The sequence below is a fragment of the Sceloporus occidentalis genome, unplaced genomic scaffold (genome assembly GCF_023333645.1).
Source record: "Sceloporus occidentalis isolate IW3139 unplaced genomic scaffold, rSceOcc1.0.p SCAF_7, whole genome shotgun sequence".
In the NCBI taxonomy this organism is placed as follows: domain Eukaryota; kingdom Metazoa; phylum Chordata; class Lepidosauria; order Squamata; family Phrynosomatidae; genus Sceloporus; species Sceloporus occidentalis.
The window spans coordinates 23100823-23117222 of record NW_028316987.1 but is presented as its reverse complement, the minus strand read 5'-3'; the positions used below and the strand labels follow the sequence as shown (position 1 = coordinate 23117222).

Here is a 16400-nt window from a genome sequence, read left to right as displayed (position 1 = left end):
CTGCCTTAGGTCCCTTTTTGGAAGAAGGTCAGCATAAAAATGAATTAAGTGAAGAAGGCCCAAGCAAAAACAGGAGCCAAGAAGGAAGGAAGAAGAGTACACAGCTTCCCTATGTTTTTTCCAAAGGATTGCACAGTACAAAGCAGACCACTCTTCCTGAAAGCAGCCCATGGTGCTTATACCTCTAGGTTGTGTGCCTCTAAGGAAGTGATTGGGCAGAAAGGCACCCCACCTACCATCAGGTTGATGTTCAAGGTGGAAGTATCAGGCTATTTGGAAGGATTAGTGGAAGACTACTTGTGCAGTGGGCAGGGAGTTAGGTTTGCCAGATGACCTGGTGACCTGAAAAGATCTCTTGCACTCATCAACCACTGTCTGAAGTGAGAGGCTGTTGATAATGGTGTCTGGGACCCCAATACAGCTACTTGGACAAAGCAACTGGTGCAGCAGTTAATTTTCACAAAGACTAACCTTTCATTCCTTAGCTTCTCCAAGGAACACCTTCGAAGGAGCTCCCACTCACTCTGCTACTGTCACCTGCTATCCTTGCTCTTCCATCCTCCTTTCTGTTAAGTTTTTGAATTTAACTTTGTAATCTTCTTTTATCTACTATAGAGTCTCAATGATAATCATTGTTATTGATTTAGCCCAGCAATTACACTCTGAACCACTGTCCAAAAAGCTGTACTAGTTATGTTTTCTTCTTCAGTTCACTGCCTGTGTGGCAAGAGTAATTCTTGTCAGGTAGTTAGCCTCTTGCCTCTCTCTGTCTGCTTCCTAGCATCCTAGTGCTAGGATGACATTGAAATGTCTCATGAGCCATACAGGGAAAGCATCCCACAGCAACAAGCCACCCTTGCATCTGATACTCATTGCCTGCAATCCTAGATTGCCACAGTGTAGCACAGACATTCGTCAAGCAGCCTCCATATACAATACCTACATTATGAAACATATGTTCAGTAAAAGTCCTGTTGAACAATGCATGGCAGGCACAGATGAATGTACCCTTCAGGCATGCACATGAACGACAGTTTCAATATGTGCAACTATGTCTATCACCATCAGCTGAATATAGCTACTGTACAATGTCAAAGTAATCCCTCAATGTGTGTTATGTAACTTATGCTTGTGTATATCATTTAAAAGGATGCCAGTAATTATGCCTTTTATGACTATCATCTGCCTTTACATGCTGCCCAATACCTACTCTCTCATTTGTTGGTCAGCTCATTAAAAACTAGGAAATTCTACTGCCTTTTCCTGCTCTAGCATACATGAGGACTGTGACTTTCTTATCTCAATTTAGCTATTCACCTATCTCTCTACCTTCTATGAGAATGTGTGGTAGGATTTGGTAAGTGTCACAGTGGACGTGCCAATTCACAAGGCTAAAGTTTGCTTGCACCTGGCATTCATTGCTGCCTCCTCAAACTATCAGCCTTCTCCTTCCCCACAACCACCACCACTAGTTTCTGCCCATTTCAGCTTGTTTTCCACTTGACTGTTTTCGTGGTGCAGCAATTCAGTTTAGAGAACATTCTTTGCTCTTCATACTTTGGACACTTGCTATTTAAGGTCTGCACTAACATCACATCAGTGTGTGCCTACCAAGAATATTTCTCACTCATTTCAACTGGTCCTCTCCCTCCCTCTCTCTTTGCTTGCAGCCTTGTGCCAAGATGAAGGAGTTTTCAGTTAATGTTGCCCTCACACGAGTCTGTCAGTCCACAGACTGGCACTCACTGTAGCCTGCTTACTCTGCCTTCTACCATTAACTGCTCCGTGTTCCAGACTCCCCCATATCCTGGCTTGAACACACAGTTACGTTTCTCACTTACTGTCATTCTGAGTGATTTACCAGGGCTAACAGTGACCTCCTGGCATGTGGTATTGTAATTACAATTAACAAAAGCAGAGTAACTCAATAATGAAGGGGTCATATATGCTTTTGTTGTTGTGTGCCTTCAAGTCATTTCTGACTTATGACAACCCTAAAGCAACTCTAAGGTGACCTTATCACAGGTCTTTCTTGGCAAAATTTGTTCAGAAGGGGTTTGCCTTTGCCTTCCTCTGAAGCTGAGAGGGGATGATTTACCCAAAGTCACCAAGAGAGTTTCCATGGCCAAGTAGGGATTCAAATCCTGGTCTCTAGATTTGAAGTCCAACGCTCATCATGCTAGCTCTCATATATTATAGATGGAACTATTTTGTCCCTTGACCACCACCTTCCATTTGAGCCCAGAGAGTGTTAGAAAAGTTTCAGTTCACCTTTAATACAAAGATAGCTTTTAATTGATTCTGTGAGCCACTTTGGGTTCCACTCTGGGAGAAAGACGGCATATAAATTAAATCAATAAATATGTTGTTCCCTTTTCTATAACTTTTAGGGGATTAATGCATCTTATTCTTAGCCTGAGGAAAATATTTTTGAGCTTTAGCAATAGGGAAGACAGCTAGAACTGATAGAAAGGAAATATTAACCAACCAAACTCTATCAACTGAAAAGCAGTGAAGCATAGTTGGAAATGTGTAACTGAAAGGTCAGACTAATAGCCTTTAATTTAGGTACATGACAAATACACATACAAAGTTTCCGTTACTTTTAATCTTAAAATCTTTTTGTTTAGAAAAATGACTTTTGTTATGCCAAAAAACTGAAGCTGAAGACAATTTTTATTGAGTACAATGAGGACATGAACTGAATTTTTTCCCTAAGAATGTGTGTATGTGAGTGCATACACACACACACACACACACACACACTTTATTTGATTTCTGATTAATTTTAATTGTGAGGTCTGCTGACTAGGTGAAGAAAGTTACTGACTGGATATCAAACATCATCCATGATCTACTTTACACGTTCCACAATATGCCAATTATGAAACTGATCAAATAAACACTGCTAGAGGCAGAGCAAGTTAAACTTGCTTTAAACTAAAACATTAACTGCTTTTTTCTTCCAGATTTTCAAAAGGCATATACAATAATATACTTCCACAAAAGTTTTGTGAAAACTACTGACATCCTTTATTCAACCTTGTTGAAGAAATAAATCTTTCATTAGTCTGGTGATTTGGAGAAGTCTTGAGTAGCAGTACAAAAGTCATAAGACTTTTCACATTCCATTAAACCCTTACAGCACATAGGAGATCTAATTTGGCCTGACCTGCAGGGCTAATTTGGTGGTAGAAGCTCCTATCTGGTTGTGGAGCTTCCTCTGTCCTTATGCCTTTATCACAGATTGGAAATAAGAAGCTATTTAAAATCTGCAAAGTTTTTGCCACAATGTGAGTTCTGAATTGCAGCCCTGTAAGGTTTTGCATGGAAGAAGAGCTTTTATTTGCACATACCAAAGTTTTGTATAAAATTAGGGTTCTGTTTTGCAGAGCGGTAATGTTTTGTATCGAATAGCAGCTGTGGTTCATAGAGTGCCAGGTTTTTACATTTAAACAGAAACACAGGCGTTCTGACTGTTTTATCCTCACACAGAGTCCTTACTTATAATGTGTGGTTAGCTCCTGAGGAAGTCATTAAGCAATAAATAAATAAACCATTAAACATTTTTGTCTAGCACTGAAAGATCCAACCTCTCTCTTGTTATTAATTTCTAGGCCAAGTTATTTGCCTTTAAACCTCACATATGAAATATGTGTTAAAGCAAAATAACAAAATGAAAAAGCAATCTTGTGAATACAAAATACAGTGGGCCGTTGCTATCTGCAAGAGTTTGGTTCCTTGACTCCTCATGAATATCAAAATCCTTGGATTCTCAAGTCCCATTATATATACTGTTTATGTGAGAATGTGTTTGACTTGTGATTGGTCGAATCTGTGGATGCAGAATCCATGGATATGGAAGGCCAACTGTAGTGGTATTTTAGGGGTCTTATCTAACCGCACCTCTGTTCTTCAGCCTCAATGGGTTTGACATCTAGCAAACTGACATCTATGGCAGATAATTTGTAAATGGAAAAATTCCTCTCCTAACAACTATTTTGTGAGAATAGCTATAATATTCTAAATTAAATTCTAAATTCTAAATACACTCTAAAAATTCCCTGATGTGCTACCGGCTTTACAAGGTTGAGGATCCATGAAATCCTCATGGTTACTATTTCTGTAAGTATCAGCAAAAATAAAAATGGATCAAAACTTAGACACACAACTGAAACATACTTAACACCTCAAACTTTCTTGCTATTGGATGCAACCACTACACGTGAAAAGGTTGTATGTGAAAAATATGTTAAAATAATGTGATATCTTATCTGATTTATACAGGACAGTGTAACACTTGGCCATACATTTAATGCAATTCCTTCAAGTTAGATTAAAAGGAAACATTATTTAGAAGTGTTTAGCTATTCTACATAACTTTCTACGTAGTGCTACATCTTCACTGTATCCACATTCTGCAGTAAATGTAAGCTTCTCCATTGGCAAAAATAAATTACTTACCCAGAATCCTCCTGGAAACCTTCCAACTCATCCTTCTGCTCAGCTAATGTAGACTCTAAATCCAAATAGGTTCCATTGTGAGACAGTTGCAGTGCACAATCATCAAGCTGAAAGAAAAAGAGTCCCAAAACACTATAATTCACTGTTGCAATTTTAGCACCATTTATAATGTAATTAGTGGTGGGAAAGGATAAAACCCAAACCATTGTATATTTCTCTCACAATTCAATTTTTTTATTAATACTAGTAACTTCCTAGTAATACTAATTACTACTAATATACTAACCAATAAACCCTTCATTACAGATTTTAAGCAAATTACCACCTAAACTCTAGTCAAAATATAACACAATTTCCCAGCAGAGGGTTGCTTTCTTAATTACAATTCAAAGGTAACCAATTCAAAGTTGCTTTGTCTTGGTGGCGCAGTGCTCAGATGCTGGTACTGCAGCCACAACTTTGTACATTCAATTTTAGGGATGGGTTCCAAGGTACACTCAGCCTTCCATTCTTTCATAGGTCAGTAAAATGAGTACCCAGCTTGTTGGGGGCAATTTTCTTACACATTGTAAACTGCTTAGGGAGTGCTAGTTCACTAAGTGGTTTAGAAATGTGAAGTTGAAAACTTTCACAGCCGGCATTAATAGTTTTTTGTGAGTTTTTTGGGCTATGTGGCCATATTGTAGAAGGGTTTATTTCTGACGTTTCGCCAGCATCTGTGGCTGGCAGCTTCAGAGAATGCTGGCATGGAAGTGAGTGGGTTATATATATAATTTGTGACCCTAGGTTTGGAGCAGTGGTTTGCATGTTAAACTGTGTATTGTTCTGTTGTTCAATGGCAAGGCCTCAGGGTGGGAGTATATGCAAAAAGGATTTGTGCCAGGAGGAGTGGTTTATAAGTTAATCTGTGTATGTTATGTTGTTGAATGGCAAGGCCACAGGGTGGGAGGATATGCCATTTTTTGATGTCCTGGTCATACGCAAACCAAACCAACGGCTGGGCCACACAGTATACAGAAAACCTACACACACAGACAGATACTTGAACAAGAACTCCAACCATCACCCAGGACAAAAAAGAAGCATAATAAAAACATTGGTACACCAGGCAAAAAGATCTGTGAACCTCACTTCCTGGAAGATGAATAGAACTGGACTGGGCTCTACAGGCTAATAGTTACTCCAGTTCAGACATCAGAAGGGCTACCAGACCCAGAAAAACCCAGGGGAGTGAAGACAAACAACCACCCAAAGGAAAGGTATTTTTTTACCATACATCAAAGGAGTCACAAACAGAATAGGGAAACTGGTGAGGAAACACAACCTCCAAATGGTTTACAAACTGTCCAAGAAAATCCAGCAAATGCTGCGCTCAGTGAAAGACAGGAGAGAATCTTTCATGGCTGCAGGAGTTTACCGCATACTGTGCAGCTGCGGACAAGTCTATGTAGAGACCACCAAATGCTGTATTCAAACACAAATCAAGGAACATGAGACTGGGGCAGCCAGAAAAATCAGCAGTAGCAGAACACGTTATAAATCATCCTGGACATCAAATGATGTTTGAAAATACTGAATTTCTGGACCATGCCAACAATTATCATAACAGAATGCACACCATTGGAATCCACATACATCTAAACAACTTCAACAGCAAAGAAGAAACCCTTAAAGTGATGGAAGTTTGGCTACCAGTACTGAAAACCAACAAAATCAAGACCCACCAAATTGCTAATGAAAACCAGCTAGGGACAGGGGTTTCCTAGCAGATAATGGACCACTAATTAAATAGACACAATCCCTTTTTGCCTATCCTACTACCCTGAGGCCTTGCCATTCAACAACAGAACAATACACAGATTAACATGCAAACCACTTATCTGAACCTAGGGTCACACATTAAATATATAGTCCACTCACTTCCATGCCAGCAAATTAGATATAGAAATGCACTTGCTATTGCTATTGCTCTTAAACTTGGCAGGGTAGGAGAACTAGAACTGGGAATGTATTATATTGAATTTTAGACAGAAAAACAAAGAAATGGCCTTTAAAATATGACAACTGGCTTTTAGTAGTTTTACAGACATAATCAGGTACTTTTGCTCCACAGAATTTGCTAGTGTTAGATTTTACTCTATGATTTCTCTATCTGTAATGTCCCTTTGGAGAACCTTTTTGGGGGGAGGGTCTGGGAACATACAGTATGGGTTTTGCATTAGAAATATGGTTGACCCCAGGAAGCAGATGTGAGCAGAGTACTCGGTCCTTTTTCACAATGGACCCTGTTCTTCAATCTGTAGTAATGACAGGACTTGCATAGTTCACCTGTTGTTCTCAGGCATCTCCATGGTTCAGGGCCAGGAGAATCAGCAGCATAACTGAGTGAAAGCCATGCTGAATGCAAGTCTGCACTGGAGTGCCTAAACAGAGATGGTGATTTGTCTCAAGTAGATGGAAATTTGGACACCCATAACCCTGAGAACTCCCAAATCTCTCCACACATACTGTTACCACTTTTATTCTCTACTCTACATTGGAACCCTGCTTGACCTCTCACTGCTCACCTTCTCTGAAGTCCCGCCAAGGCCTTCTTTTGATTTCCTTTCTTTTTGTTTCTGGATACATTATGGATAAAGATGTAGGGTCTCTCAATATCTTGAAAGTTTCTAGGTGACCATATGAACCCAGGCACACTTGGAAAAGCAACATGCTGAATGCAACTGCAGATCTGCAGTTAAGGCCTCCCAGAGTGTAAAAAACCTCTAAAAACATTTTAACTGGAAATGCTATGTTACAAAAGTGGAGACAGGTGAAAGAAAGGGGGGGGGAATCCATGGTTTCCCTTGAAGTGTTATTTCCCCCTCTGGTACCAAAGTTTCTGTTGAACAAGTAATGCCCAGAAATACACTGACTTTATTAAATGAGGTATACCACTATGGCACACAACTGAAGTAGAGAACATACCAAAAGTAACAACAAAGAGCAAAGGCTTTTTCTTTACAGACCAGACAAATATTAACAGTTCATTTGCTACAATATATCTGACCACACTGTGGGCTCAGGTTTTTTTTCCTGGGAACTATACTTAAAAAAAACTTTAATGGATTGCTTAAACAACCACATTGTTGAATTTTTCTTGGGCAGACCAGAAAGGTGAAAGGCAAAAAAGGGAAAGGGATACAGGATGGAAGCAGGAGCATTTAGTACGACAAGAGAAAGCAGGCACATGGAGGTCAGTCACACTGCTTTAACTCCACAATTTCTACAGTACTGCCACTTTGTACATGGACAGGAAAGATGCCAAGAGAACAACAGTATCTGCCCTTTAGTCTAGAAGAGAAGGCAGCAGAGTGACTCAACTTTCTTATCAACATACTCCAGCAAAAACGGCATGTACACAATGACTAGAGCAGGTAGCAGTAGATCTGACAACTCTGTGTAAAATATCTTCAGTGTATGAACTGAACAACTGCCCTTTGTGAAAATAGAAACCCCACAGAACCACTTAGTTGTTACATGCTATTTGAAATGGCAAGAACCTTTGAAGGCTTCACTTCAAAGTATGATGCCAACAGATACCAAGATACTTATAGTGGTATATGTTTGTTTGATATGGTACCCATGTATGTATGTTCCTACAGTTTGAAATGATGAAGACTGTAACTTTGTAAAATGAATAACAAATAATTTAATGTAGTTTTTTGTGGGTTTTTCGGGCGATGTGGCCATGTTCTGGAAGAGTTTCTTCCTGATGTTTTGCCAGCATCTGTGCCTGGCATCTTCAGAGAATGCTTGCCTGGAAAAAATTGGTTATATAAATAATTTAACGCTTTCAAAGAGAAAAATAATCTGAGTCTTCTTTAACTATCACCTCTCAACCTAAAGCAGGGATGGGCAAATTCAAAATGGCTGGCACTTGTTGGGTGCCTCACTCCCTTTAAAATATGGGTTGGTTCCTTTTTAGGTGGGGAAACAGGAGTGGCCTTGGGCTGGGAAAATGACCTGAGATAACTGTGTGTGGCTGACAGGCCACTTGAATCCCATGCCTGGACTAAAAATATAAATGAATTATTGTCTCTAATACAAGTTGAAAATACATCATTGTGTACCTTAAATACTTTCAGAACCACTGACAACGGAAGTCATGACTACTCAAGGAAAAGTAAGATAAAACTTGGAGAATTAAAGGGTGCCAACAGTGAAAAGAATCCCAAAAGCTGGGATCATATCCCCCCATCATATTCACTCACGGGTATATTTTACAATATTATCCCAAGTTAAACAACAGTACAGTTCAGGCAAACTAAACTCTCTCTATCTCTCTTCAATTAACAACCAAAGTAGTTGGCTTAAGAGATGAATGTTAAGAATTTCCATATTCACCCAAACTTCAACATGACAGAAAGCTGTAGCTGTCAAGAGGTATTTCAAGGGGCCTAACAGAGGTATTTCTAGACAATACAGATATCATATGGTATACTATTTTATTATTAGGTTCAGTTTCACCACTACCTTGGAAGCAGGCTGGCTTTCACTGGCAGAGTGGTGGCCCTGAGTCCCAGATTTGTCTGGAACAGGCAAACAGAATCGAATTACAAGTATAATGCAACTCAAGCTACTGCTATCAACATGGTGTATGTGTTCATGTGCAGTACTTACTACAAACACAACATACAAGTATTTCACAGAGGATATCCTCCTCATATCATTGAGTGTAACATCAAGCATGTAAACATCTTTTCTTGTGGGATTGAAACTAAAAATCTCAAGCCTCTTTAAACCACAGGAGATATGGAGATGAGAATTAGCATTGGGGAAATGGTGAAGAAAATTCCAACTGATCATTTTTGTTTTGCCACCTTTGATTTTGGATAACTCCTTATTCATTCTTGTTTTAATAGCAGAATAGTGAGGTTTTATCAAGGACTCATCAACTGTAGGATTTAACCCCTACAGAAGTCATGTGAATTTTCCTGTGGTCAGTTAAAGACAGACAAAAGGAAAATTAACCGATGTCCTTTTTCTCATCACAAATGTAGCTCTTACTGCTAAACATTAAAAAAAGTCTTTAGTTTCCTTTGACACTGCAGCTTCTAAGAGGGAAGGAAATAAAAATGAACAGAAGCTGGCTTCCAACCAGTTACCTGATGAGAATTAAAACCTTTATGCCCCTCTTTGAAGTGACAATATAATTTCCACACTGATTTTGAATAAAACTAACTTATTAGCCTGGGCTTTGTTCTGTTCTCTGTGCTTTTACTACTCAGCTTTTGGCTCACCCAGAGCGACCACATAAGAACGGAAATACAGAGGGGAGTCATTTGGCTCAAACACATGGTAGACACATGTATTTAAGTATCAGAAAGCTCTCAGGGCATTCTCCTCCATCCACATACTCACTCTCATCCAAAGTGCCAAATGGGCAAATAAATTAGTAGAAATGTAACACACTTGTTGCCACCCCAACAGAAGCTTCAGGGAGCCCATTTTCTTTTCTCCGGGAAGAAAGAGTCCCAAACTTGCTTCTAAAGCAATCTATTCTTGCCCTTCTTTAAATTCCATGCACAAATGAGACTGAATGCCTTGGCAGGAAAAGAAGAATTACTTGCCAACCATCTTTTTTTTTTAGTCTTAAACTATTATAAAGGCTTTACGTACCGTACCAATCTTTTTCTTCTTACCCATCTTTCCCCTCCCCACCTCTGACTGTTATGTTTACTGGACCAGAAAACCACAATTGCATTTAACATCACTGTGTTTCTTTGCTTTGCAAAAAAAAAAAAAAAAAACTCCTTGCATTTTAAGGCATTCATTCCATATTTTCCAAGCAATGATAAACAAGAGGGGACAGAAGGTCATTTGGCCACCATAAAGTAGAAGTGAATTCAAGATCCAAACACTTCAGCCAGTCCATGTTGTCTTGAAAACCACACAATTATCAGGTTCTTGACTTTAAAAAGAACACCCAAGACAACTGATTTTGTATCATTTTGGTCTAATTGTTTCCAATTGTCCCTTTTTAAAGAACCCTTTCTGAATTGACTTAACAGTTGAAAAAAAACACAGGCGGGTTATAGACCGCCGCTTTGAGGCGGTCTGCCGCCGCCGCTGCCGTTTGCTCCGTAAGGGAGCCGCCACAGCCACACCGCGCGGCTCCCTTGCAGAGCAAAAAAGAAGCTCCAAAATGGGGCTTCTTTAAGCGGCGCCTCTATGACGTCGCGAGGCGCCAGGGGCGGACTCGCAACGTCATAGACGCCGCGACACGTGCAGACGCACAGCATCCGATACGTAAACATGGCGGCCCCCATGTGGAAGGGGCGCCGCCATGTTGTACGTATGGAATACGTACTAGGGTTAGGGGGGTGCGGAAGCACCACCCCTTCCTAACCTTAATACGTATTCCATACGTATTTTTTGGCAGTTTGTAACCCGCCACACTGAACATCTGTCATGAATCCTGTGTGCTACAAGGTGTTCCAGGGGCTCATTTACACTGTAGAAGCATTGTACTATGGAATTACCTTGGGATCAGCAGTGTAGGGAGGGGCATTTGGAATTCTCAGCCAGAGAAGTCTAGTGCTTCATCAAACTACAAACCCCAGGATTCTACAGGATACAGCCATAACAGTAAAAGTGGAATAATGGTGCTATAATTTGACAGTGTCAATGGGCCTTAGGACCTATTTTATGGTATATAGTCCAATGTGGAGTCATACGTCAGGCCTGCTGGATCTCACCATCACTCCTGTGAACCCATCAACAGTGGCCAGCAAGCTAGTTTTCTGGAATGCTTATCTATAATTTACTGATCTTCTGAGGAACCTGTGACAAGATCTCAAGGAGACCCAAGGGTTCTGCCAAAACATAAACACGAAAATGTTATAGACCTGTACATACATTTCCAGTTAGTTTTCATGTTATTTAAACTGTATCTCTGTGTGTATTTCACACCATATTTGACATTTTAGAATCCATTTATTTTGCAACTGAACTCAGTGGGCTTTACTTCTGAGTAGGCATGTACTAGATGGTATAAAATCTCTGGATAGGATCACTAAGAACTCATTTTCCTTAGAGAACTACTTGCCTGCACCAGACTGAGTTAAAATGTGTGCCTACGCATTTCTTTTCTCTCTTTGGCCCTGTGTGGTCACTTACAACAGCCATTTGTATGCTAATAGGCTTAGCTGCCTTTCAGCCAGTTTCCTTCAACTGTTTTATTCTTTAGTGAATGCACAGATAATATCACAATAACTTCCATGGCAACAGACAGCAAGCATACAAACACAGGTTTTAGAAGAATGACCCCCATGACTTAGAGTCGCATGCACAAAACCACTGAAAATAAGCACAATTTATACGAAACAGAAATATTTGTTATGTTTTAGTACATAAAACTTCAGTTGCCAGACCCAAGCTTAAAAAGCTGTTTCAGAGCATGAGAGAGGCAATCCTGGCAAAATATCTATCTGGCACAATCCCCAGTGCTTGAGTGTGTTATGTGAATGCAAGACATGATGAAATAAAGGAGAGGAGAACATTGTATTCATTCATATTTAGATCCCTTCCTTTCTTGAAAGAAAAGACCAAGATGGCTAATATAAGCATTGTAAAATAACATTTTGGATCAGTATGATCCCACCCTCCTCTCTCTTCCTTTGCAGGGTGCCTAGCCACTGACAGATACTGATGTCCGCAAGGAGCTAGTTATGGTCAAGCTAAGACAGTCCCTTCTTGCCTCTCCTGCTCCTTTCATTGGCTGCAGGGTGGAGAAAGCCGCCGCTTTTCAAAAACTGAATGATTTTGGAGGGACCAACAGTCTATTTTCAAAGGAAAGGAGGTTCTTATAGCCGACTTTTATCTCTTGCTCCCAGATTCCCTCCTCTTCACTGCAACCTCAGGCATTACATATTTAAAGAACTCAGCTTCCCACCTCTGCTTTCAGCAATTTGTCCACAATCTATGGTTTGATCAGGGGTCCTCAGAAAAACATGCCTCTTCACTATCTTTCAACTGGATCTGGTCAGTCGAGTCTCAGAGGTACACAAAAGGCAGGAATGCTAGATTGTATTGCACAGTGCTGCTTTATTTATACCCCACCTGTCCACAAAAGTTGGGATTCAAGGCAGAAACAGCACCACTAGTTCTTCCAATTGTATTCATGCAACACCGTTTAAATGTCTTCTACGGTGGCAGAAAAATGCTTGTGAGCATGTTTTCGGCTCCAAGCTTCAAATTTGAATTTAGTTTTTAAAGAAAAGAACCAAAGGTATAAAGCATCAGCATTCCCACAGGAGTGACTGATTTCCCATGTTTAAAAGCTGTCGAGGAAAATTAGCCATTTCCCCCAAAAGCCAGTTCTAAAGCAAATACACTGTTATACAGAGTAACGAACTCCATAAAATGTAGCTGCTAAATGCCCTTTATTAATACCTAAAGTGATTTTCTCATTATGGCCACCCATTCAAGCAAACAAAAGAGTTGCAAATACCAAGTAGTACTTTAGCACCCAAATCCAGTAACAATATTCTCTTCACACTGCTCACTGGAATCACACCTTATCTATTAAGATAACAATGTACAGTGCATTTTTATACACGAGAAGCTAGCATATACAAAATGACATGCTTAAAATATGTTTTTACATACTACTGAGTTTAAAAGGCTTGGCTAACATTTTATGGCTTGCAGTCCTAGAATTATGGCCAAACCAGATGGATGTATGTCTAATAAACATGTGTTCACTGGTTCAGCTATATAACACAGATGAAAGGTTAACTTTTAACAATAAACAGGGAAGAAGGATGGGAACAAAACACCCACCCCTGAATATAACACCCCAGACTTAAGTTTTAGTGCATTTTCTAGAGCAGGGTTAGGCATCTGTGGAGAGGGTACTGTCGTGAAGAGGGTAAATATAATAATAAATATAGTAACAGTGGAAATGTTCACACCCACAGCTCCCCCAAAGGTTTCAACAGTAGGTTGCATCTGCAGGATGTGTCCAAGTGATTTCCAGTTTTCTTTTCGGCCAATTTCCAACCAATGTGGGGCAGGGGAAGTTAAATCTTTTTAGCTAGTTGTAGATTGGAGGGGGAGGGCGGAATCTGCGGATTGAGCCATTGTAGGTTTGGATGTTAAATCACACATGAAAAAAGATTCATGGGCCATACTTTTTCCATCTTTGCTCTAAAGCTTCTCCTCCATCACTTCTAAGCAATGCAGTCTGGTAGGGACAGTCCTCATTGATTCACTGCCTACACACTCTTTCTGCTGCTTTCAAAATGTCCTTGTTTCTCCTTCCTCCTTCCACTTTCCCTCTTTGCCTTCAACTTATTTCAATTGCTGCAAACAGTTCAAAGTGCAAAAGTATTGAATCAATGGGGCGAGAGCATAGTAGGAGTGGGACTTCACCCTTCCTTTAGGCTCAGACAAAAGCAAGCTCATGTAGAACTTCCTAGCTTGCATGTTCTTCCTCTTTAAATATGTTTTGCCATCTTTACCACATTTTGATGTCGAGGAAGGGATGCCTTTTATTTGCTTATGGACCAAGGCATGGTGGAGCTTATGGGCCAAGGAATAGTGGAGCCTAGCATGCTTTTCCTTCCTGGGGTCCCTCTTCCTCTAAGAAAGGAAAAGGGATCCTGCTCTATTTAGAGCTGCCACTGAAAATCATCTAAAGGACTCTTGCCATTTTTAGGTGGCAGCTCAGTAAACGTGTCCCTGCTTTGTGTGTGTATTAGAACAGGAAATATGTATATCTAATATGTTGTGTTTTATGTGTCAAAATGGGAATTTGTATCGAAGGTGTGTTTGTATCTTTGATGTCTCTGTATTTGTGTCTGAATAATGTATCTGAAAAGAGATATGTTTGTTTGAGAGCCAAATTCGTTGTGCAAACGTTGAAAAATTATGACAGCCAAGAAAAATGGAGTAGAAATCCATAACCTAATGACCATGGGGCAGAACCATGCTACAGTTACTTACACTCCAACAACCTACCATTGCATCTTTTTAGATCCTGTTAAATTCCATCCTGCTCCCACAACAATGTTCAAATATGCTTTATATCTTGAAGCTTGGATATCACTCTATACCGCATCTGAAGAAGTTCATGCTACAATAAAGACCAGTTAGAAGGTGCTGCTACATTCCTTCTTTCCCCCCTACAAGTGCGGGCATCAATTTTAAAGTCCCAAATGTCTTGAAGCTAAGTTATCTGAAAGGTTGTCTCTTTTCTCCCAGACCCCTCCTCCCCAGCCAGATGCAAACACTAGCCAGATGCAAACTCTCATCTTTCAAAGCTTTCTCTGAGCTTTCCTGTCAAAAAGGTAAGGCAAGTGGCTACTAGTGATGTGGCACCACAGTTTCAGTGAAATTTAGATCTAAGTAAGGATGCTTCAGACTGCATCTGAAATTATTTTTGATTCTATTTAGAAACTAACTATGAGTTATTGCTTGAAATGATTTATTGCGCTATCCTACATATCAGATATGGGTGAACTGTGGCTATCCAGTATGGCTGCCAGAATGAAAACTCCCATACATGTAGAAGAGGGGATTTTGGCTGGTGTTGCTTGTAACCTGGATGCATAATAAGTAACACTTGTTGAAGTCATCCTTTTTACACTACCATTAAATGTACAGAAGCCATTTCCAGTTTTCAATCTGGCAAGCCTACCTTCTAAATGTTGCTGTATTGCAACTCCCAGCATTTCTCACCATTGGCTATGCTAGCTAGGGCTGATGGGAATTGTTGCCTAACAATTTCTGAAAGTTGCCCTGTGCCCACCCACTGCTATACAGCTTTGGTAAGATAGACTTTCATTGCCCTTTGTGCAAATAAAACAATAATCAATCCAAAATAATTCCAGACCAAAACAATGAAGTAAATTAAGCAAGATGACAATTCAAAACAGCTTAAAAGGCCACAACAATTAAAAACCACGCACCTGCATATTTAAAGTATATTAAGCCCCAAAGCCTTTAACAAAATGGCATGTCTTGACTTGGTGATGGAAAGAAATCAATAAGTGCCAATCAGACCTCAAGGAGGAGGACATTCTACAATTTGGGGTAAAACAGCTGAAAAGGCCCTCTCTCATGTCTCCCTCTTCCAAAAATCCCACCAGGGTTTTCTGGTAGCCCAATTCAGCTGCTGTCCTGCAACCTCCTTCTGGACATGGGACCAGCCGCCTGGGACAATTGCTACTACTACAACAGTGACTTTTGTTATAGTACTGCTTCTTAACACATGCAAACCTCTGCATTTCTCTGAATCTCTTCAACTGTTCTTAACTTGAATTGGAAGCTTCTAGATTCAGCCCACCTTCGGGGACTGTCACCTGTGAGATGGAAGTACTCTTTAACCTGTAACTGGGTCCTGAAAGTAAGCATGGCAGAACTTCAAACGCTACACAGGGCAAGAGTAATGTAGAAAACTAAGAGTCAGGGTTAAACAACACCCTCCAAAACAGCAAAATAATCATCATAATAAAAGTCAAATCCAAACATTTCACTCTTAAGAATCAACAAACACATTTTTGCAGCTTGTACACAAGATCACCAAATATGGACATAATGGCCTCTACTAGTTCTTTTTAATGTTGTACTCACATCAAATCCCCCTAAAGGAAAGGTCATTTTCTTTTGATTTTAAGTTATGCTGTGGCTCATAAAAATGATAACCACGTCCCTTGTTCCCTTTAGGAACCCCAGTTCCTTTATTTGGCTGCCAGAGTTCAAATCATTCTGAAGGAAAACAAGTCTCTCTCATTTGTTTTTTGAAAAAGAAAGCAGCCTGATTACTGAAGTGTCTTTTTAAAAAGCTTGAAATTCTCCTCTGGTTTCTTCTTTTTTTGTGGATATACAACTAAAGAGGCAGTGTTCTTCAAGAAAGGCTTTTTGGTGAGTGACCATGGAAACAACTGTGC

At 40.0% G+C, this 16400-nt stretch overlaps 1 protein-coding gene across 7 annotated transcripts in view; it reads right to left on the bottom strand.

The window, feature by feature from the left end:
* FHOD3 (formin homology 2 domain containing 3) overlaps positions 1-16400 on the bottom strand; it is a 309726-nt gene that overhangs the window by 256694 nt on the left and 36632 nt on the right. For all 7 annotated transcript variants that reach the window (XM_089532343.1, XM_089532344.1, XM_089532349.1 and 4 more), the window contains exon 2: positions 4465-4571. In XM_089532343.1, coding sequence (XP_089388469.1) covers positions 4465-4571 — 107 coding nt within the window. The remainder of the gene's footprint in view (positions 1-4464; positions 4572-16400) is intronic.